General features: G+C 41.3%; 1 protein-coding gene and 1 pseudogene across 7 annotated transcripts in view; both read left to right on the top strand.

Moving 5' to 3' along the window:
* The window catches only part of ERLIN1 (ER lipid raft associated 1), a 36,149-nt gene extending 26,402 nt beyond the window's left edge, over positions 1-9,747 (top strand). For 3 of the 7 annotated variants that reach the window (XM_054436895.2, XM_054436894.1, XM_054436896.2), the window contains exons 10-12: positions 3,922-4,011; positions 4,893-4,972; positions 7,485-9,747. In XM_054436895.2, coding sequence (XP_054292870.1) covers positions 3,922-4,011; positions 4,893-4,972; positions 7,485-7,706 — 392 coding nt within the window. In that variant the 3' untranslated portion in view covers positions 7,707-9,747. Of the gene's footprint in view, positions 1-3,921; positions 4,092-4,892; positions 4,973-7,484 lie in introns of all 7 variants that reach the window. The other 4 variants (XM_063670148.1, XM_063670147.1, XM_054436897.1 and 1 more) reach the window with 2 other exon arrangements.
* A 5,815-nt stretch (positions 9,748-15,562) lies between these two features.
* LOC129006793 (signal peptidase complex subunit 2-like) lies at positions 15,563-16,729 on the top strand (annotated as a pseudogene).
* The last annotated feature ends 7,317 nt before the right edge of the window (positions 16,730-24,046 follow it).

Raw genomic sequence — 24,046 nt, 5'->3', positions numbered from 1 at the left:
TGTTCATTTCATCTGATATTTCAAATTTTGGGGCATAAATTTGTTTGTAGAATTCTCTCATGATTTTTAAAACCTCTACCAAATCTGTGTGCCCCTTTTCATTGCTAATACTGTTTGCTTGTGCCTTTTCTTTTGCTGTATCAATTTTGCCGGAGGTCTGTTTTATTTTATTTATCTTTTCAGAGAATTGGCTTTTCTTTTGGTTTTGTTGATTGTTACTTTGTTTAAATTATATTATTTACACTTTTTAAAAATTATTTCCTTCCATCTTTTTTTTTTTTTTAGTTTATTCATTTGTTCTTTTTTAACTTCTTGAGTTGGATAGTTAAGTTTCAGTCTTTTCTAGTGGAAACATGGAAGATTATAAATTTCTAAGGATTGCTTTAGCTATGTTTCACAGGTTTTGAAATGTACTTTGTATATTGGTGTTCAGTTTTAATTCTTTTAAAAACCTTTTCCTTCTAATTTCTTCTTTGGCTCATGAATTATTAAAAGTATATGTTTCAATTTCTGGTTTAGTGGGTTTTGAGGGGCTACCTTTTTATTGTTGATTTCCAGTGTTACTACATTGTAGTCAGAAAATAAGACCTGTTATATGGATTCTTAAATATTTATTGAAAATTGCTTTGTGGCCTACCTGTATACGGTCCTTTTTTGTAAATGTCTGTGTGCTTGGAAAGATTGAATCTGTGTTCTCTGGTTGTTGGATGCAGGTTTCTTTATATACCCATTTGGTCAGGCTTATGAATTGTGTTGTTCACATCTTCTGTATTCTTCTAATTTTTGCCTTCTTGACCTATCAGTTACTGAGAAAGATGTGTTAAAATTTCCCACAATGACCATGGGTTTGTTGACATGTAATTTTTTTCCTTGTATATGGGACTATATCATTAAGAACATTCAGGTTCAGGATTGTTATGTCTCCTGGAGAATTGCTTCTGTTTTGTAATAACCTTTATCCCTAGATGTGTTTTTAACTTAAGAGCTATTTTGCCTGCTAATATAGCTATACCAGATTTTTCTTGGTTAGTTATTTTCTTGGTGTACCTTTTCCCATTCTTTTACTTTCAACTTTTCTATGTCATTATGTTTTAGGTGTGTCTCTTGTAAACAGCATATAGCTGGATTTTGTTATCTTATCCAATGTGAGAATCTGTCTTTTAACTGGTGAGTTTAGTCTTTTTATATTTATTGTGGTTACTGCTATATTTGGATGTGTTTGTATCATTTGATTATGTGCTATTTACCATGCATTTTTCTCTGCTTCTTTTTCCCTTTTCTGATTGGTATTGAATTGATTGAATTTTCTTTTCTTTTCTTCCTTTTACTTGATTGGAAGTTTTACATTCCATTTCTGGAATGTATAACTAGTTGTTAAAAATTCTATCCTCTTCTTGAACAATACCTTAGAATGCTTTAACTCTTATCACTGTCCTCCAGTCTTACATTTTATTATTGCATAGTATTTTAGTTTCATGTTGTCTTTATCCTCCCATCGATTATGATCATTATGATTAATCCTTACAGTAAACATTTATTTTGATTGACATGTGTTGAGTAATGTTTTTTCCTCTCCATTGTTTCTGGTGATTTTTTTTTTCTAGTAATTTTTTTTTCAGTGAAGACTAAGGATTGAAAGTTATCTTCAGTCCTCCTTGGTCTGAAAATGCTTTTATTTCATTCTTGAATGGTAATTTAGCCTACAATTCTAAACCAAGCTAATTTTTCTTTATCAATATGGCAGTATTATTTCAATTTTGTTTGGCTTCTTGCACCTGTTTACAAGTATGCTGTTAGTCCAATTGTTCCTTTTGAGTAATCAGCCTTTCTTCTCTTTTTGCTTTTTACATGTTTCTGTCTGTATTTGGGTGTTCTTCAGTTTCACTGTGATGCGGCTAGGTAGAGAAAAGGTTACTGCTGAACTGGGCTGGTTGGTAGAGTGTTTTAGTTCCCCTTTCATTAGAGTTGCAGCCCTCTAGAGGTCTGTTTTATGCAAGGGTCTTAGTCCTAATATCACAAGGCCTCATCTCCTGGTCTTGCATGGGTAATAACCCAGGTCCCACTCCCTTGTTGTCTAATAACCACCCCAGGGACGCCACCATACAGGCTCTCGGCTCCCCCTTGGCTTAAGTTACTTGAGGATCTCTCATTCTTTCTTACAACTCAGCCATGCATTAAAAAACAAATTTGCTAAATTTCATCTAGCATTTTAAGAGGTTGTTAGCTAAAGGGTTTTCTCTCTGGCCTTTTGGCCTTCTGCGCCATTTTTCTAGAAGTCTAGTCGTGCTTTTTATTGATTTATTCCCGCATGACAGAGAGCTTTGTTGGATGAGATTACCACAACAGTCCCCCTATGTTGAGGCAACATCCTCTGGGTTCTAGCTGCAGGCTTCAGATCCCTCACCTTTTGTTCATGTTTAATCTTGAGTTTCTGCTTACAGTTCAATTTCTAACCCCATTGAACATAGTAGTTTAGTTTTTGGATGGTGTAATATAGATTGATTTTACATTGGTGGAGAAAGAGGGAATTATCTCCTGGAGTAGTTCGTAAAGCATACTGTTTTATGGAAAGAAAAAAATCACTTGGAAGTTTTCTTTCCATTATGTACTTTCTCTAGGGGTCAGAGATAAGATGTCTTAAAATACCCATCTTCTTTGACTGAAAAGAAGAATTGAGAATGTTCTTTAAGAATAGCAGTGATTGAATGTAAAGTGTAATTCAAGTCTTTCTTCTTGTCCTGGGTCATTTGGGTAGGCCAGAGGTTCATTAAGGCTGTTGAGTTTCCTCTGCATGTACTTGCTTGCCACACCAACATGTTCATTCCCAATGCTTGTTTTCACCTTCTCAAATGAATCACCCTGCTTTCTGCTTTATTTCCCTACAGCAGTTGGAATACTCCTCTTCTTATACCATTTTCATCATGTCATTTCCCTAATGGTAACTTAACAGTAGATCCTGAGTATAGTAAAACTAAGCTCCTTATCCTGTCACTCAAGACAGAGGTCTCCTAGCCCTCTTTCTCTTCTTATTTTTCGTTGTCTTCTCTTGTCGGCTGGTTCCATATCACCTCTCCATTGTGACTTGTTCATTTGTGCCTTCTTGTCTTTCTTTTTTTTGTTTTTGTTTTTGTTTTTGTTTTTGAGGCAGGGCCTCACTCTGTCACCCTGGCTGGAGTGCAGTGGCATGATCATGGCTCACTGTAAGCCTTGACCTCCCAGGCTCGAGAGGTCCTCTTGCCTCAGCCTCCTGTGTAGCTGGGACTATAGGCATGCACCATCATGCTTGGCTAATTTTTTAAATTTTTTGTAGAGATGGAGGTCTCACTGTGTTGCTTAAGCTGGTCTTGAACTCTTGGGCTTAAGAGATCCTCCTGCCTCAGCCTCCCAAAGTGCTGGGATTACAGGCGTGAATCACCATGCCTGGCCCTTCTTGTCTTTCTCTGTGCTTCCTGGCATGTCTTCTTAGGTCATATCCATTATTTCCTTTAAGATTACTTCCAGAAGGTCTTCCTTGGTTTAACTTATGTCACTCATTCTTTCTTTCTCCTGCCACATTAATTGTCCTGTGTTGCGATGCATTTATGTTGCTCTGTTTTTGTTCTGTGGTACTTTCATAAAGAATTTTTTTTTCCCATTAGCTTGTGGACCGTTGCTACAGAGTTGCATGAAGGACTGGCACTTTAACCTTTTTTACTCCTTCTTCCCACAAAACTAGCACTGTCAAAATAGAACAGTAAATTAGGAAATAAATTCCCTTTTTTCCTTTGAGTAGTTTACAGTCTGACTAGATAAAACTTAGTGAAACAATTAGCACATAAAACTTTCTGTAATTAAATGTTAGACTGTGTGCTGCTGGTTCGAAGTGCCTCAGGTACTGTAGAAATGGTTTTGAATATGTATTCTTATGTTGTATGATTATAGAAGCAGAGAAGATTGCACAAGTGGCAAAAATTCGGTTTCAGCAGAAAGTGATGGAAAAAGAAACTGAAAAGCGCATTTCTGAAATCGAAGGTACATTGTGGGGACAGGATGAAGCTCTGACTGTCCCGAACTGCCTCCTCTCTGCTCCAGGGATCAGGCCTTTGATTGTGGTGGGTGAGAAGGCCATAGACAGAATAATCTGGTCTGGAGGAAGTAGCTAGCCTGATAGTCTAAATAAATTTTTTTAATTGCTATCACATATCCAGCTTTTGGGTTTGTTTGTGACTGTGGGTAGCTCAGCTTTCCTTTTCTTCCTTAAATTGTGGCTTATTAGCTACCACTTTATTTTCAGGCAGACAAGGTATGAAAATTACCCATAATCAATAGTAAAGAATATACAAGATAATAAATCCCATCACCACCAGTTTCTTTTCCACCTGTCCAAAAAAAAACCAAAATTAATTGGGGGGGAAAAACAGTTTTCATGGAGGGCCTCACACTACTTGATTTCACATAGTGAGATGTTGATGTTCTTAGCTCGGTCTTGAAGTCACTTGTTTATATATTGCTGCTTCCTGTCTGTCTCTGTTGACTGATTCTGGATCAAATTTGGGGAGGCTGGAGACAATGCAGTAAATAGAGCTTTTATGTCTGGACTTATTTTACTTGAAGCTTAGTGCCTGGGTGGAGTGTAAGGCTTTGGGTGATAGGAGGTGGGAGAGTGGGTGGAGGAAAGAAGGAACAACTTAGAGTAGAAAACAAGTGGGCTCAGATGAGCTGAGAGTTATTTGACAGTGAAAAGAGTATTCCTCTTTGAGAAGTTGCTGTCTGGGGACTGGGACTTGAAAACTGCTAATAGGTTTTTAAAACTTTCAATGTGAAATAGGCAGTCACAATATTAAGCAGTGGGGAAAGGGACTCTTAACTAGCTGAGGGAATGGATTGACACCTTTCCTTTGTTTATTTGCTAGATGCTGCATTCCTGGCCCGAGAGAAGGCGAAAGCAGATGCTGAATATTATGCTGCACACAAATATGCCACCTCAAACAAGGTGACTGGCTCCCCGGCCACTTTCCTAATGATGCATTTCGGGGTTTTGCTTTCTCTTTTCAGGAGCTCTGATATGATAGAAGTGATTTTATCCATTGTCAAGAAAGTGTAGTGACCAAGACATCCTCCGGAATTAGTCAGTTAGCAAGAAATATTTTACATTCATTGGGTAGGGACACAGGCCAAATGCCATAAAGCCATTCATTTGTACTGCTATATAAGGCTGAATAATTAATAAAGTTGAAGATCTTCTGAAATAAGAGTGACAGAAGAGTAAAGTCTATTTAGAATTGCTTTCCAAATAAGGTAGTTTTTTTGGTAGATACTTAGCTTGATTAGAGCAGTATTTCTCATCAAAGGCATTCCTGGCATTTGGGGTTGAGATACTTTTTCATTGTTGAAGACCATCTCATGCATTGTAGGATATTTTGTATCCCTGGCCCTTGTCTACTAAATGTCAGTAGTGGTCACCAATTGTTTTAACTGCCACACACACATGCACGTATTTCCGTATGCCCCTTGTTGAGTACTCCTTGTTTATTGGATTTAAAAAACTATTCCAGTCATGAGGAATTTCATGTGGGATAACTTGAGAAGGCAGGTTGGGTGATATATAGGTGATAATTTGGTGTAAGGACTGGGGTAAGCTGGCTAGAGGGTACAGGGCTAGTGAGCAGGGGCTATTTAAGAGGCAGCTAGAACTCCGATATATTCTGAGAAAGGAAGGATGTATCCAAGATTTATCAGGTTATTGTGGAGCAGATTAGAACAGATAAAGGGTTGAGAAAGAGATTACTAAAGTGGATGATGCAGTTTGAAGGATTAGAGTCAAGTTTTAAGATATAGACAGGGCTTTTAATTTAGAAAGGAACAACATAATCCGTATTTAGAAGAAAGGATAAGATAGAATGAGAGTTGTCAGTACTTTGAAAACCAATATAAGTTTTAAAATGAACATAACATTGAAAGACACAGTTCTATAGACACAGAATGGAATTTGGCCAAGAGAAAGGCATGACAGGAAACTCCAGTTGAGGAAACTAGGAGTCCAAATCTAATGGGAGAAGCTCGTCAGGCACAAGTTTCAAGACCTTGCCATTGAGGTCTACCTTATTCAGAAAGGGGCAGTAGTTTTATGGCATTTTGAAAAATATGACTCAGATACTAACCTATATTAAAAAGGCTTGAGGAAGAAATGTGGTTGTGCACTATGACCAGATTTGATTGGAGTGTTTCGACAGAGGATATGAATCACCTGGAGAAGATAGAGATCCAAGGAGTGAAAGATGTCGAAGTGTAGAAAATAAATGCTGTAGGACTGTGAAGGACAAGATGGACTTTTGCCTGGGGGACAGACCAGGACTCAAGATAAGGAGAGGATCACAGAGCAGGGTCTGAGGGGCTTTGAAAGGCATATGTTACAGGGAACAGTGGAATTGGGTTTTAATCAAATCCAGATAGATTCTGGTTAGATACCTCTTGGCATCCTGATTTAGACAAAACAAAACAGTGACAGAGGGAGATCTGGTGGTCGACGAGTTTTAATCAAACCCAGATAGGTTCTGGTTAGATACATGTTGGCATCCTGATTTAAACAAAACAAAACACTGTGACGTAGGGAGATCTGGTGGTCGACAAACATCTGTCTGTCACAAGCAGCTTAAACATCCAGCTTCTGGGGAAAGGCCGAAGGCCAGATCAGGTGACGTCCTGAGATTTTATTCTAGTTCTGGAATTTGTTCAAGAAAAGCAGAATCACAGCTAATGATAAGATAATGAGCACCAGCCCTTCCTTTGAAGTTCTGCTCTCATCCATTGACCTGTGTATCTCTCTCAAGAGAGTCAACAGAGAACCAGGCATGATGGCTCATTCCTGTAGCCTCCCTGGAGGCTAAGATGAGAGTATCTCTTGAGCCCAGAAGTTTGTGGCTGCAGCAGCGAGCTATAATTGAACCACTGCATTCCAGCCTGGGCAACAGAGTGAGATCTCATCTCCAAAAAAAAAAAAAAGGCTGGGTGCAGTGGCTCACATCTTAGATTCCGACACTTTGGGAGGCCAAGGTAGGAGGATTGCTTGAGGCCAGGAGTCTGAGACCAGCCTGGCAACACAGACCCCATCTCTACAAAAATAAAAATAATTTTTTTAGAAAACAGAATCAACAGAAACTCCAGACCAATTCCAGGTTGAATTCAACTAGATGAAATGAAAGTCACTATAGAAATATTAGTTATTATCATTAGTTATCACAAATTGTTTTCCAACTCCCCCATCCTTTTATTAAAAAGTGAACAGCTTCTCTTGCATTAAGTCAGGAGCTTAATGAAGGAATTTTAAGTCAGGAATGCAACTGTTAATGTGATAGCCACTCTCCAAAGTGAGATAGGGTCATTGGCAGTTATTCAGACTTGACTCATGATACTCAGGAGAGCAATAGGTGAAATGTATATAGGGAGAGAGAAGACTGTTGCACCAGAGTATCCTGATGCTTTTGCTCTTGTTTGCTCCCACACAGCACAAGTTGACCCCGGAATATCTGGAGCTCAAAAAGTACCAGGCCATTGCTTCTAACAGTAAGATCTATTTTGGCAGCAACATCCCTAACATGTTCGTGGACTCCTCATGTGCTTTGAAATATTCAGATATTAGGACTGGAAGAGAAAGCTCACACCCCTCTAAGGAGGCTCTTGAACCCTCTGGAGAGAACCTCATCCAAAACAAAGAGAGCACAGGTTGATGCAAGAGGTGCAAATGTTCTCCATATCAAGATGTGGCCCAAGGGGTTAAGTGGGAACAATGGTTATACGGACTCTTCGGATTTACAGAGAACTTACACTTCATCTGTTCCACCTCTCCTGCGATAGTCGTGGGTACTCCACTGATTGGAGGATAGAGCCAGCTGTCTGACACACAAATGGTCTTTTCAGCCACAGTCTTATCAAGTATCCTATATGTGTTCCTTTCTAAACTGCTACTCATGAATGAGGAAAGTCTGATGCTAAGATACTGCCTGCACTGGAATGTTAAACACTAAATATATAACAAGCTGTGTTTTCCTAAGCCGAGATCTGTTGAATAATGTTTACATTGGTCCCCCGGGGAAATGTATGCTCATCCACCATTCAAGAGATGACTGAGAAGGAGATGGTAAGTTCAAGAAGACTGATTGCACCTGGGACCCAGGCCCTTTCTTTGGGATCCAGTCCCAGCTTTCATCCATGTGATTAAGATCCAGGCCGCTGAAGTTCCCCAGGAAATGATCTTCCACTTGAGCAACCTTTTACTTGATACGATTTGCACCTTTCTGTTTTCCTACAGTCAGGGTGGTGGCCTGCAGGGACCTGAGCTTTGCTACCCAACCAGATTCCTCATAGAGATTCCTAATCACTAGTTTCTTGTATTATAAGCTCAGAGATACAGAGGGCTTGGTTTGAAGTTTTGGGTGAGATGAAACCTTTGCTCTGAGCCAAAGCTCTGGGGCCCTGCATTCCCTCCATTGGGTTGATGACTGTCAGCATCACTGCCGCAGGCCATGCTTGACTAAGGTGCCTGGTTTTAGCCACAGCCACCTCCTTGTATGTTACCTTTCAGCTCTGACTGGCCAAGAGTGGGACAGGGCTTTAACCGCAAATAGGAGCAGCATGCAATTCCTAGTGACTTGCTGCACAGTATTGTATCATAATTGCAGGAAGTTTTTATTTTTAAAACTGGATCTGGGGTATATTCATTTGCCCCGTCACCTCTGTCTAAAGGCCCAAGTCCTAGGGCTGCCATGGTCACAAGCACACTGATGCTCCTTAAGATTGTTTATCTGGAGCCCACATCGTGTGGAACAAAAAGTCACCTGGAAAGCATCCTTGGTCATCATTGTCTCCTTCCCACCTGGCCCAGAGATGCTTAAATCCAAGTTGTTTCTCCAGCTCTCACCTCCCCCAGGAGATCAGGATTCCACTGACGTCCTGGGCAGCCAGTGAATTTAATTTTCCATGAGAAACAACAGAGTTAACCTGTGGCAATAGGAGACCTACTTCATGTGGACCCTTTTTTTCCTTCAGTTTAACTTTTCTGGAGCAACGTGCTGCGTAGTTCGGCCTGAGTTTGTGCAGCTTGTTAAGACACCTCTTGTGTACACTATGTTGAAGCTCAACAAAAAAGTCATGGGACCACTTCTAGAAATCTTTCAGCTGTCAGGCCTGTCAGTCTCATGACAGTTTGTTGGTTGTGCCAAACACTTTATTTGGGAAAGGAAAGCCCAGATTTGAATGGGTCTTTCCCCTGGGCCTTATCCTATAAGAGGCATTTGTAATATGGAGAAAATAATTTTTCATTTTTGCTCATTTAATTCTATAAATTCTCTTTATAAATGAATTTTGTGTTCTTTAGTTCTCCTTAAAAGAACTTTTGAATTGTAAAAATAAAATCTTTACCTGTCGAATTGTTGCTGCAGATGATTGTCGTGGAAAGTCTGGATCATTGACCTCTGTGCTTTCATTCCTAGAGATGTTTTATAGTTACATGAGCAAAAGCTGTTGCCCCAAAGTGATGGCCCTGGAGGCGGGGCTGAGGAACAGAGAGATGCCGCTGTGAAGTCTTAAAGCACTTCTGCTTAAACTCCACGTGTGAGGAGTGTGCCTCCCTGTGCCCTCTCAGCTCTGAGGCTGGCCGTCTTTCGGGGTGTTCCTTTTGACAAATATACACTGTAATCTTGAGTCTAAATTTATATGTTGAAATGCTACCTTTTTTAAAATAAGAAACTAAATAAAATTATTTTATTATCAGTGATTTGTGTTTTTTTCCCACATCTTCATTTTTCTGTCATCTTAACATGCTCCTAAGGCTGTCTTGCACATTTCAACTAGGGAGCCAGTTTATTTGCGGGTTTAACTTAACTGTAGAGGCTTTTGTTATACTCTTGCCAGAATACTGCCTACCTGGTATAAGAATGTTTAAAACAAGGTGTCCACTCTTTGCTGACTCCTAGAATTTAACAAGGGGTGTTCTAATTCTTTGTGGGACAGGGCCTGCGGCAGAGGGGCAAGGAGGGAGGATGGAGCATCAGGCCACTGAAGAGGGGAGGAGACAGACCAAGCCAGAGAAGGACAATTTGTGTAAATTATAACTGGTAGTGTAATGGCACAATATAACCAACTTCACTATTAAGATGTTAGCGGCCCAAGAGCCAGAGTTGGACCTGCTCTTCCCAAACGTTCTGTATTTCCTCCTGGGATCAATTTCCTGGTGATCTTGGGCCAACAGGGAGTGGTAATGGGAGTTTTGGGGAAAGCAGCTCTTTCCTCCTGTTCTTATGGGATCAACCCCATAGTATCCTCGGTCAGTTGCTGTGGACCTGAGAATAATTTGAACTGACCATCCTATAGGCTGTTGGTAGGTAATAAAATGAAGTGATTTCTGTCTCTTCTGTGGCAAAAGAATTTGTGAATTAGAAGCTGTGGCTTCTAATCGCTTTAGGATTAAGTCTCAAATGTGTGCACACGAAGTTCGTGATCTGGCCCCTGCTGTCCTCTCCAGCCACCCTTCTCTAAGGTCCCTGAATGCACCTTCTGTCTGTCCCTTCTCATACATTGTTCCATCTGCCTGGTTCACTTTCCTTCCCTCGTAGTGCGGACTTTCCTCAGCCAACTCCTGAGTCTTCCTCACTTCTTCAGATGTAAAAGCTTCAGTTCACTTGGAACTGCTTGGCCTGGGTTAGCATCCTGTATTTCCCCGCCCACCCCTCCCCCCCACCTGTCACACATCATGCACACTTCATGTCTCTCATGTGCTCAATGTCTTTTCACAAATGCTAATCTCTCTGAGGGTGGGGGCTGTGGCTGTGGCTGTGACTGCTGTTCCCTGGGGATTGTTTCTGTTGCTAATGCCTAAGATGGCATCTGGCCCATATGAGATGGCTTTGTTGCATGAAAGAACAAAAGGTTGAATATGACATGCAGGTAAATCAGGCAAGTGAGTCATGGAAAAAAGAACTTAGAAGTGAGCCTACAGTGTCCATGTTGGGACTTTATGTGTAACCATGGGAAGTTACCTAACATCTCTGTACCTGTTTACTCATCCTTGCAGGGCGACTCTTCAGTGGGTTCAGGAGGATATGTTGATGCATCTAGTGTAGAGATTTGCACATGGTAATTGCTGGGATGCATTAGTTCACCTTGTCTACAGGAGTCACTTGTCTACAGGAATCAACATATGTGTCTGTCTCTGAGTAGCTGTAAGTTCCCATAGTGGAGAGAGTGAGCACAGTGCCTGCTACCTGCAGTTGCATAATAGAACATGTTGATTAATGTCTTCAGCAGCTATGAGCTAAGCTAGCTGGATGTTAAACCCCAACCACAGCCCTCCAGGAGCATCCCAACAAGCTGGGCCAGCTTCTCATCTTTCTCCTGGTCTCTGCCCTGGTATAAGCGAATTTACTGGGCCAGGCGCAGTGGCTCACGCCTGTAATCCCAGCACTTCGGGAGGCTGAGGCGGGCAGATCATGAGGTCAGGAGCTCAAGACCAGCCTGATCAACATGGTGAAACCTCATCTCTACTAAAAATACAAAAATTAGCCAAGCATAGTGGCACGTGCCTATAATCCCAGCTACTCAGGAGGCTGAGGCAGGAGAATCACTTGAACCTGGGAGGTGGAGGTTGTAGTGAGTCGAGATCAAGCCACTGCACTCCAGGCTGGGCGACAGAGCAAGACTCTGTCTTAAAAAAAAAGGAAAAACCAACAAACAATTTACTGTTAATTCATTCCTCACTCCTTGTGTCTATTTTGACATAGACCATAATTCAGAATGACGTTTTACTTGTTTCCCTTACCATATTTCTTCTGAATTAGTATCTGTCTTTCCAATTTTTCTTTCAATCAATTTTTCTACTTTTTTTTTTTTTAATTTTAAAAAATGTCTTCTCCCGGTGGGACTCGGTGGCTCACGCCTGTAATCCCAGCATTTTGGAAGGCTGAGGCGGGCAGATCAACTGAGGTCAGGAGTTTGAGACCAGCCTGGCTAACATGGTGAAACCCTGTTTCTACTAAAAAAAAAAAGTCTCCTTTCTTTCTTCCTATAAATATTTATTGAGTATCTACTGTGGGCTAGTTGCTGAGGCAACAAAAAGCCATATAGCCTTGTGTGTGTGTGTAGGATGGGGCAATGCAGCAAGTAGGCAAGTGTGATAGTGTGGGAAGTAAGCAGGGTGTTCACCGGGTGCTGTGGGGCACCAGTAAAGATCAGCCCAGCCTTGTGGTTTCTAGGAAGCAATGTCTGATCTGAGCCAAATTTGTAAGGATGGACAGGAGGCAGACAGCCAGCTGAAGAGAGCAGTGGTGATGGTGGAGTGTGTTCCAGGCAGTGGGAGAAGCACTTGCTATTGCATTTCAAAATGCAGTGCCAGGAGGCATGAGAGGCTCTCCACTGCAGACCTTATGAGGCTCTACTAGTATTACTTCATTTCATAGCTGAGATCTAGAGAGATTACATTGTTCAAGATCCCATGAATATGAGTGGCAAAGTAAGGATTTGAACCTGTCATATTCCAGATCCAAGTTTACCACAGCCCTTTATATTTGCCTTTGAAGCCATTACGTTTAGGGTGATGGAAGCTCTAAATTGAGGGGAGATTTTAGAGGATGTTTAGAGATTTGTAAGCCCTGCAATCGAGGTCAGGAAAAGGGATAATCAGATGGTTCATGTGTGAAGTGGTGACTTATGGGTGACTTCTCTGCCCTCTGCAGGGCTTGGCAGAGGTGCTCTCAGTAAGCTGAGTGGTATGACAGCTGATTCCAGAAAGATCAGCCCTTTGGAGCCTGGGGGAGCAGCTCCCCTTATTTGGGTTACAAAGCAAGTGGAGGTGAACAGCGCAGGGCTGATGGCACAACACCCAGATCCTGTTTGCAGATGTGAATCACTCATTCTCCCAGTTGCTGGGAGTGTTCATGGTGACAGCTTTTAGCAGAGTCGCTCTGCAGAAATTTTCCTCGGCTAAAGACCCCTGCCCCAGGCCAAGATCACATCCCCTCCCTGGGGACAGCACATTTCATAAGTGGTTGATGCAGGGGTAGAAAGGCAATTTGTCCAAAACAAAATTGCATTGGTTTTCTCCATATGCAAGTCTGTCAGGGTGTGCATCTTAATAGGCACAATAACTGTAACTGGATTTCAGACACATAAGGCAGGTTCTGACAAACTGGGTGTGTCTGATGCCTCTGGCGCCCTATCACAATTCCACTCCACCCCACCTCTAATTCCAGCTGTGGCCATGGTAGACAGTTCCATGAGGCATCAATTCACTTTCCTCTGACTACATCTCACCTCACACATGAGCTGCACTTACTGCTTTTCACCCTAGGGATCCTCTAACACTATGGAGGCTGCAGTCAGTCCAAATACATGCTCAACTCGGGCACAAGAGTTAATAGCCTCTGGGACAACCCCCAACTGGTAGGAGACAGGACCCCAAATGGTTAGAGAGGAGGTGACCCAAAAAAACCTTTTCAATGGAGACAGCAACCCTCCTGACACAAGAGAAACTGTGAAAATCACATTAAATACAATTCAACAGATGTTTGTTGAGTACCTGATATGTGCCAGGAAACCTAAAATGTATAAAGTAGTTGGCCAGTAATGAACAACAGTGAGTAAGACAGACATAGTCTCTGCTCTCTTAGAATCAACAGTCTTGGGCTAGGCGTGGTGGCTCACGCCTATAATCCCAGAACTTTTGGAGGCAGAGGCAGGCAGATCACAAGGTCAGGAGTTCGAGACCAGCCTGGCCAATATGATGAAACCCCATCTCTACTAAAAATACAAAAATTAGCTGAGTGTGGTGGCTTGTGCCTGTAGTCCCAGCTACTCGGCAGGCTGAGGCAGGAGAATCACTTGAAGCCAGGAGGCAGAGGTTGCAGTGAGCTGAGATCACGCCACTGCACTCCAGCCTGGGGGACAGAGTGAGACTCCATCTCAAAAAAAAGAGAACAGTCTGGTGGGAAAGTAGACCATAACGAAAGCACTTGAGAGACTTATCAAAGTGGGAGGAATGCAGTGCTAGGAGGGTCTAAAAAAAGAGGGAGAAGATAATGAAAAAGAGCATCAGCCAGTTAAAGATCAGGGAATAACAACTCAATAAAAAGACAACCCAATTTTAAAATGGGCAAAGGATCTCAACAGACAGTTCTTCAGACAAGATATACAAATGGCTAATAAAAACATGAAAAAGGGCCGGGCGTGGTGGCTCAAGCCTGTAATCCCAGCACTTTGGGAGGCCGAGGCTGGCGGATCACGCTGTCAGGAGATCGAGACCATCCTGGCTAACACGGTGAAACCCCGTCTCTACTAAAAATACAAAAAATTAGCCGGGTGTGGTGGCGGGCGCCTGTAGTCCCAGCTACTTGGGAGGCTGAGGCAGGAGAATGGCGTGAACCTGGGAGGCGGAGCTTGCAGTGAGCCGAGATCGCACCACTGCACTCCAGCCTGGGCGACAGAGCAAGACTCCGTCTCAAAAAAAAAAAAAAAAAAAAAACCATGAAAAAGATGGTCGATATCTTTAGTCATTAGAGGAATGCAACAAGATAGCCACTTCACACCCACTAGGATGGCTATAATAAGAAAGGCAGTAACTAGTGTGGGCAAGGAAGTGAAGCAATTGGAATCTGCATAATTTACTGGTAGGAATGTAAAATGAGGGAACTGCCTTAGAAAACATTTTACAGTTTCTCAAAATGTTAAACAGAGTTAACGTACGATCCAGCAATCTCATTTCTGGATATCTACCCAAAAGAATGGGAACATGTCCACATGAAGACTTGCGCATGAATGTTCATAGCAGCATTATGCATAGTAGCCAGAAGGTGGACACAACCCCAGAGTGTCCATCACCTGATGAATGGATAAATCAAATGTGGTCTATTCATGCAATGGAATATTCTATAAAAAAGGAATGAAGTACTGATGCATGCTACAACACGAATAAGCCTTGAAAACATTAGGCTAAGAGGAAGAAGCCAGGTTCTAGTTACATTAAATGTTCATCATAGACACATCCCTATGGACGAAAAGACTGGTGGTTGCCTGAGGCTGGGAGGAGAGGGAATTGAGTAGCTGCTAATGGGCATGGCGTTTCTTCTTGGGGTAATGAAGAGATTTTAAAATTTGATTTTGGTGGTAGTTGCATAATTCTGTATATACTAAAAACTATTGAGGCTGGGCATGGTGACTCACGCCTGTCATCCCAGCACTTTGGGAGGCTCAGGTGGGCAGATCATTTGAGGTCAGGAGTTTGAGACTAGCCCGGCCAACGTGGTGAAATCCTGTCTCTACTAAAAATACAAAAAAAGTAGCTGGGCATGGTGGCGTCCGCCTGTAATCCCAGCTACTGGGGGAGGCTGAGGCAGGAGAATCACTTGAACCCAGGAGACGGACGTTGCAGTCAGCCAAGATCGTGCCACTGCACTCCAGCCTGGGTGACAGAGCAAGACTCCATCTCAAAAAATAAAAATTAAAAAAATAAAAAATAAAAACTACTGAACTGTATACTTTAAATTATAAATTGTATGGCATATGAATTATATCTCAAGCTGTTTTTTTTTTTAAAGGATTGAGTAATAGTGTGAAGACCTCAGTTCAAGAACCTTCCAGAAATGGTAAAAAATATTCAATATAGGCGCAACATTATTAGTGAGAATGGGAGCACCAAAACAGGAGGCTGAAGAGGTGGGTGTGAGAAGAGGGGAAGGGCAAGGTAGAGCATGGTGGGCCTTCTAAGTCTTATTACCCATTGGTGGCTTTTCCCAAAGGTTGGAAGCAAACCTTTCAAAGAAAGCTTTCTGCGACAAGATGACGGCAGCTGCCCAGGGCAGGAGAAGTGGTGGTGGTGGAGGCAGTAGTGGTGCCAGCGGTGGTCTCAGCTGCGCAACAGGTAGTAGCCTCAGTGGCTTGTTGGCTAAGTGGAAGACGGATGAGAAGCATGGAAAAACTGACAAGTGGGATGGATCTGCTATGAAAAACTCTGGATGATTCTGCCAGAAAGGTACTTCTGGAAAAATACCAGTAGGGGGAGAATTTTGGTCTCATTGACATTTGCCTCACCATCTGATTGCACTCCTGTTTCCTTACCATAGTAGCTTTAATTTGGGATTCTGTGCACCCCTTTGCCGAGTCTAAGCCCATTTTGGCCATATGCATCCTATCCTATTTTGTGATGATGGGGATTCTGACCGTTTATTTATTTTTTTATATTTTGAGTCAGAGTCTCGCTGTACCACCCAGGCTGGAGTACAGTGCCACAATCTTGGCTCACTGCAACCTCTGTCTCTTGGGTTCAAGTGATTCTTGTGCCTCAGCCTCCCGAGTAGCTGGGATTATAGGCACATGTCACCATGCCTGGCTGATTTTTGTGTTTTTAGTAGAGACGGGGTTTCGCCATGTTGGCCAGGCTGGTCTCGAACTCCTGGCCTCAAGTGATCTGCCCGCCTTGGCCTCCCAAAGTGCTGGGACAGGCATGAGCCAGGCGCCCAGTCATGACCATTTATATAGCTCACATAAGAAGAGCGTCTTTCTTGTGGCCCACAGGAAGGATCGTGCAGGAGTGGATCCTGATATTTGGCAGCTGGCCTTCGTCAATGGGAGAAGAAGGCAGCTGCAGGAAGCCGAGTTCACCAAGTTCATTGCTAAGTTTTTTGACCACGGTGGGACACTGGTCAGGGATGCATAAGAGCCTAAAATATCCAGGCTCCGTGACAGTCTCACCACAGAAAGAAAATAAAATAGCCAGTTCTCACAGCAGCCCTCTTTCTGCTGGATCATGCTGAAAATATAGAAAATTTTAAATGGGTAAAGTAAGAAATGTTTAAAATGTCCCTGTTTTGTCCTGAAATTTTATTCTGGATAAATAGGATCTTCTAGCAAGATATGAGAAGGTGTAGCCCTGATGTCTGGCTGTAACCTCCTTGGTCTGCTGATTACATTGTTTTGATTTGCTTTTCTGGAAAAGCACTTTTTCCAAAAGCGGTATAGATTTTTTCCTTTGTACCTAGCAGTACTTTATATAGTATAGCTTTGTGCCACGCAGCGCTTGAAGACTCAATTTAAAAATATTATTAGGCCAGGCATGGTGGCTCATGCCTGTAATCCCAGCACTTTGGGAGGCCGAGGTGGGCAGATCATGAGGTCAGGAGTTCGAGACCAGCCTGGCCAACAGGGTGAAACCCCGTCTCTACTAAAAATACAAAAATTAACCAGGTGTGGTGGCAGGTGCCTGTAATCCAAGCTACTTGGGAGGCTGAGGCAGGAGAATCACTTGAACCTGGGAGGCAGAGGTTTCAGAGCTGAGATCACACCACTGCACTCCAGCCTGGGTGACAGAGCGAGACTCCATCTCAAAAAAAAAAAAAAAAAATATATATATATATGCGTCTGTGTGTGTGTATATGTGTGTGTATATATATACATATATATATAATTAACCTGTTGCTGACTCTTTTTAATTCCTATTTCAACATGTGTTTCCCTGAAGAATTCAGGATACAACTTCTTGTGTATGACAGGTTTCCTTCACACATTGTTTTTGTGAGTGTGTACGTAGCTGATGGGGAGAATTTAAAAAATATATCGCTTTAGAAAATTGGTTTAAAACAGACCTTCTGTCTGTTACATTTTGTGCTCTTAATCAATTGAAGAAGCCAATGGCATTTTTAGTTTTATATTGTGTTTTCCACTAGTATATTCCTGTTGATTCATTGCTACTTTTTATTAACTGACATTTTCTAAAATGTTTTTCAATAAAAGGAAAGAAGATGTGGGAAAAACAAAACAAAACAAAACCTTTCAAGAGTTTTAAGCAGAAGACGGACATGATTCTGTCATTGTCAAAGTACCCTTTACCCAACGTGTTTACCAGTTCCCTCTATTTATTCACCTGCTTTCCACATCCAAATCAACATTAAAGTTCTTACTTTTCACAGTATTTCAAAGTCAATAATTTACTTCCCTGAAATGTCTGCAAGTGTATACTCGCAGAAACAGCAAAAACACCAGTGGATGCTGGTTTCACAGATGGTACCAAAAGGAAGACAAATATATGTGAGGTCCCCCAGCAGATTCTCTCTACTTTGGTTTTTCTCCATGCACAAGCCCATCCTCAGCCCTGGCGCCATCCTCATGGGCCCTAAAGCCCTTTACATAAAAATCTTCCTGGTCCTTGTGCTAGTGGATACGTGAATGCAGGCTAATCAGCAAGTTTGCTTAATGGAAGTAAATAGTCTGCTGTGGGAAATACAGAGGGATGGCTCTGAAATAAGAGAAAAAATCAGAGTTGAAACCATTTAAGAATTTTAGTGCTGCAGAGATTTTCAATGTTTGCTACAATAAGTAGTAGGAAAACCATAGTGGATTTTTTTTTTAGATTTTTTAAAAGATGTATTACAGTAACAATTTAATTCCCTATAAAATAAGGTATAGACCATGAGACATTAATAGGAAGATTTATCTCAAAGAATAAATCTCAGGATCTTGGAGAATTTGCTATTATTAAAAATCAAAGAATAAATCAATAACAGCATTATTTTAAATGCAAATAAAAATGAGATAACATTTTTCAACTACCAAGTTAGTAGATGTTTTCTTTGTCTTTATTGCGGCAAAATGTAAACAACAAAAAATTTACCATTTCAACCATGTTTAAATTGTACAAGTAGTGGCAATAAATACCATCACTATTATCAATTTTCAGAATTTTTTCAACATCCCAAACAGAAACTCTTGTGACTATTAAACAATAGCCTCCTGCCTTCCTCCTCCTCCCAGCCCCTAGTAACCTACCTCTATTCTACTTTCTGTCTCTGTAAATTTGCATATTGAAGATACCTCATATAAGCAGAATCATACAATATTTGTCCTTTTTTGTCTGGCGTATTTCACTTAGAATAGTGTTTTCAAGGTTCATCTGTGGATAGCATGTATTAGAATATCATCCCTCCTTAAGGGTGAATAATATTCCATTGTACATATAACTACATTGTATTTATCCATTCTTCTGTGGATGGACACGTGGACTTTTTTTTCGAATACCTCAGTTCACTGTCAAGAACACAGTAGACTTCTAACTGATGAGAGAAATGAGAAAAATGATGTTTGAGGAGAATGACTTTGACAGCTGATTTTCCAAATCAGATCTCAGAATATATGGCCTGTTTTTTATAATTTGTGAAGTTAATTATTTGAACAGTTTCAGAAAGCTATGAAAAATAAAATGAAGTTTTATATGTAATGAATCATCAATGCTGAAAAAGAAAAAGTACATATAATGGGGATGCTTAGAAATTCAAAGAGAAAAGTTGCAGATTTTCTGAATAAGAGGTAGGGAAGGATGAACCCTTCTTAATCTCAAGCTTCAGCAAAGTCAACAAACTCAAAACCTCTTTCCATTTTTTTCCAAGTCCAAGAACCCAGAGCAGCCTTTGTCCAGCAGGGACAGACTGGTTCCAGATAAATGTCCTGTGCTGCTTCTTCTGTCCTAGAGAATATGTTTTTGCAATGAATTTAGGGAGATAATATCTTTTCCCCAAGCAGCATTTCCAAAGGTATGAATATCAGCCAGGGTTGCCAGCTGGGCTGCTCCTCTATAAGCTTTTGCTTTCTGACTGGCGACCCAGATGGTTGCTAACACCAGGGGTGAAATGGAGTTGCTGGAACCCACTGCTCGGCTCTGGCGATGTGTGTCACTTGCCTGATTTTCTTTTTGGTGTGGAAGAAAATTCACACAAGTGAAGGCTTCTCCCAGCCCAACTCCCCTTCCTATGATTGGGAATGGCTGCAACGAAACCCCAAGGATGCCCTTGCATCTCTCTCCAAGATAAGGGGCTTTGATTCCGAGGCTGGTCATCTCTAGGCCAGGTTCTGCGTCTCAGACCACTGCGGGCCAGCAGTCTTACCTCAGCCTTTCTTAGTTCTTCACATCACGGAGCTACTTTTGGTTGTTTATTACTGTCATACAAGACAGATATCCTCTGGCTTTAGGACTGGAGCACTGCAGAGCAGGTAGTGAGGGTGTTGACCTAACTTGAGTTATTGGTTGAATTCCAGTGAATGAGAAAAGCTTGGGGTCAGAACATATTTTAATTGGAAGGCTTCCAATGCCTTCATCATATAACACCAAAAAGCAAGCCATGGAAATGTAAAAATGTAATAAATTGGATCACCTGAGGTCAGGAGTTCGAGACCAGCCTGGCCAGCATGGCAAGACCCAGTCTACACTAAAAATACAAAAATTAGCCGGGTGTGGTGGCATGTGCCTGTAGTCCCAGCTACTCAGGAGGCTGAGGCAGGAGAATTGCTTGAACCTGGGAGGCAGAGGTTGTAGTGAGTCGAGATTGCACCACTGCACTCCAGCCTGGGCGACAGAGCAAGACTCTGCTTAAAAAAAAAAGTAATAAATGCCCTTGGATATTATTACTATTATTTTACACTAAGTGATCCATGGGAGGCTTTGTGATCCTCTTTCTAGAGAGTGAGCTCCACTCCTCTCTGCAACACCTAGCTCTAATGCAGCCCAGCTTGGGTACCCTGGCTGATATTCGTACCTTTGAAAATGCTGTTTGGGGGAAAGACATTATCTCCATAAATTCATTGCAAAAACATATTCTCTAGGACAGAAGAAGCAGTACAGGACATTTATCTGATGGTAAGCCTTAACACTAATTTCTTAGATAAACATTCCATGAGCCATACTTTTTGACAGGGTGCCCTTTAGAGTCTGTCTATGAACAAAAGAGGAGGAAAAAACCCTGCCCTTGTATAACTTAAACAATTCTAATAAGGAGAGTGGGACAAAACCAAAACAACCACATGTTAAGTATTCCTTATCAAAATGTTTGGGACCAGAAGTGTTTCAGATTTCAGATATTCCAAAAAAAAAAATATATATATATATTTCAAATATATATATATTCCAAATATATATATAGTGTGTGTATATATATATATACATATATATAGTGTGTGTATATATATATACACATATATATAGTGTGTGTATATATATATACACATATATATAGTGTGTGTATATATATACACATATATATAGTGTGTGTATATATATATACATATATATAGTGTGTGTATATATATACACATTATATCTATGTCTATCTCTATCTATCTATATATATAGAGAGAGTGTGTGTGTGTGTTTGTCGGAGTCTCACTGTCACCCAGGCTAGAGTGCAGTGATGTAATCTTGGCTTACTGCATCATCCACCTCCTGGGTTGAAGAGATTCTCCTGCCTCAGCCTCCCGAGTAGCTGGGATTACAGAGGTGCAACACCACATCCGGCTAATTTTTGTATTTTTAGTAGAGACGGGGTTTCGCCATGTTGCCCAGGCTGGTCTTGATCTCCTGACCTCAGGTGATCCACCTGCCTCAGCCTCCCAAAGTGCTGGGTTTACAGGTGTGAGCCACTGCACCCGGCCATGATTTTGGAATATTTGCATATACATAATGAGATATCTTGGAGATGGGCCCCAGGTCTAAACATGAAATTAATCTATGTTTCATATGCATCTTAATGGGCCTGAAGGTAAACTTTATATACTGTTTTTAATAATTTTGTGCATAAAACAAAGTTTTGATTGCGTTTTGACTGCAACCCATTACATGAGGTAAAGTGTGGAAATTTCCACTTGTGGCATCATGTAGGCACGCAAAAAGTTTTTAATTTTGGAGCTTTTCAGATTTAAGATTTTTGGATTAGGGATACTCAACCCGTAATACTGTAATATACATATATATGTAATATATATATATATGTGTAGCATTGTAGTATTATAAATGCTGTAGAAAAAATAATGCAGAGAAGGGGAACAGAGGTAACTGTTTTAAAAATAGATTTTACTTTTTAGAATAGTTTTAGGTTCACACCCAAACTGAGTGGAAAATACAGAGTCCTCATATACCTCCTGCCCCTACACATGTACAATGTCCCCCACTACTGACCTCTCACACCAGAAGGTCCATTTGTTACAATTGATGAACTTGCATTGACATGTCATTGTCATCCAGAGACAATAGTTTACTTAGGTTCTCTCATGATGTTGTACATTCTGTGGGTTTGGACAAATGTGTATGACCAGGTACCCACCAGTATAGTGTCAAACAGAATAGTTTCCTGCCTTGAAAATCGCCTATGCTCTGCCTGTTTATCCCTCCCTCCTGCCAAGCCTTGGCAAACACCGATCTTTTTTGCTGTCTCCATACTTTGGCCTTTTCCAAAATGTCATATAGTTGGAAGCATACCATCTATCACCCTTTCAGATTGGCTTCTTTCACGTAATAATATGCATTTACGTTTCCTCCATGTCTTTTCTTGATTTGATAGCACATTTCTTTTTAGCACTGAATAATATTCCATTATCTGGATGTACCATAGTTTATAGTTATTCATGTACTTACCGAAGAACATCTTAGTTGCTTCAATTGTAAAAATGCTGCTACAAACATCCACGTGCAGGTTTTTGTGCGGACATAAGTTTACAACTCTTTTGGGTAAATACCAAGGAGTGTGATTGCAGATCACATGGGGAGAGTACATTTACTTTGTAAGAAACGCCAAAGTGGGCCAGGTGTGGTCCATTATACCTGTAATCCCAACACTTTGGGAGGCCAAGGTGGGAGGACGGCTTGAGGCCGTAGGTTCAAGAAAAGCCTGGGCAATATAGTAAAACCCCATCATTACAAAAAAATCTAAAAATTAGCCAGGTGTGGACCCAGCTACTTGGGAGGCTGAAGCAGGAGGATCACTTGTGCCCAGGAGTTAGAAGCTGCAGTGAGCTATGATCAAGTCACTGCACTCCAACACAGGCAACAGAGCATGACCTTGTCTTAAAAACAAACAAAAAAACTGCCAAATTGTCTTCCAAAATGGCAGTTTCATTTTTTGTATTCCTTCCTAGCAACGAAGGAAAGTTCCTGTTGCCCCACATCCTCATCACCATTGGAGTTGTCCATGTTTTGGATTTTGGCCATTCTAGTAGATGTGTAGTGGTATCTCATTGCTGTTTTAATTTGCAGTTTCCTAATGATATATGATGTAGAGCATATTTTCATATGCTCATTTGCCATCTGTCTTATTCTGTTTTCTGCTGCAGTAATAGAATACCACAGACTGGGTAATTTAGAAAGAAATGAAGCGGTTTTTTTTGGCTCATGGCTCTGGAGGCTGGGAAATCCAAGATTGAGGGGCCACATCTGGTGAGGGCCTTTAGCTGTATCATAACACATGGCAAGGAAGCATGCACGAGAGACACAACAAAAGAGGACCGAACTTCACCCTTTTATCAGGAGCACAGTCCTGTGATAACTAATCCAAGCCCATAATAACACTAATTCCTTCAGGAGGGCAATACCTTCATGACCTAATCACAAGTCTTAAAGGTCCTGTCTCTCAGCACTGTTACCATGGCAATGAAATTTCAGCCTGAGTTTTGGAGGGGACATTCAAGCTATAGTACCATCTATAGATCTTTTGTTGGTGACATGTCTCTTCAGATCTTTTGCCCATTTTTATGTTTTATTTTTGAGACAGAGACTCGCTCTGTCACCTGGGCAGGAAGGCGTGTTTCCATAACATTATATAACCTCCTGTAACTAATTTCAAGCGGCTGCTTTGAATTTAATTGCATGAATGTAAAATAAGTTTGAAAACCAACCCCTAGTTGTTGGATACTTTAGTACCACATTTTCCTCCCTGAACAACACCACCGTAAATAGATGTTGGTTTTTTTCTTTTTTTTTTAGAGATGAGATCTCACCATGTTACCCCGGCTGGTCTTGAACTCCTGGGCTCAAGCTATCCTCCCACCTTAGCCTCTCAAAGTGCTAGGTTTACAGGCGTGAGCCACTACGCCCGGCCAATATATGGATATCATCCTCGAAATAGTTTATACCTGCATAGTGAGCTCTCCCTGAAGCCCTTATCCTGGCTGCTTCCTCCTCACCTTTAGTTTTAACTTAAATACTACCTCCTCATAAATGCCTTCTCTTACGTCTCTATTTTCTTAAGTTCTCCCTTTGTCATCCAACACA

The sequence above is a fragment of the Pongo pygmaeus genome, chromosome 8 (genome assembly GCF_028885625.2).
Source record: "Pongo pygmaeus isolate AG05252 chromosome 8, NHGRI_mPonPyg2-v2.0_pri, whole genome shotgun sequence".
NCBI classification, from domain to species: Eukaryota; Metazoa; Chordata; class Mammalia; order Primates; family Hominidae; genus Pongo; species Pongo pygmaeus.
The sequence above is the reverse complement of the archived record's forward strand: the minus strand, read 5'-3'. Positions and strand labels throughout refer to the sequence as shown.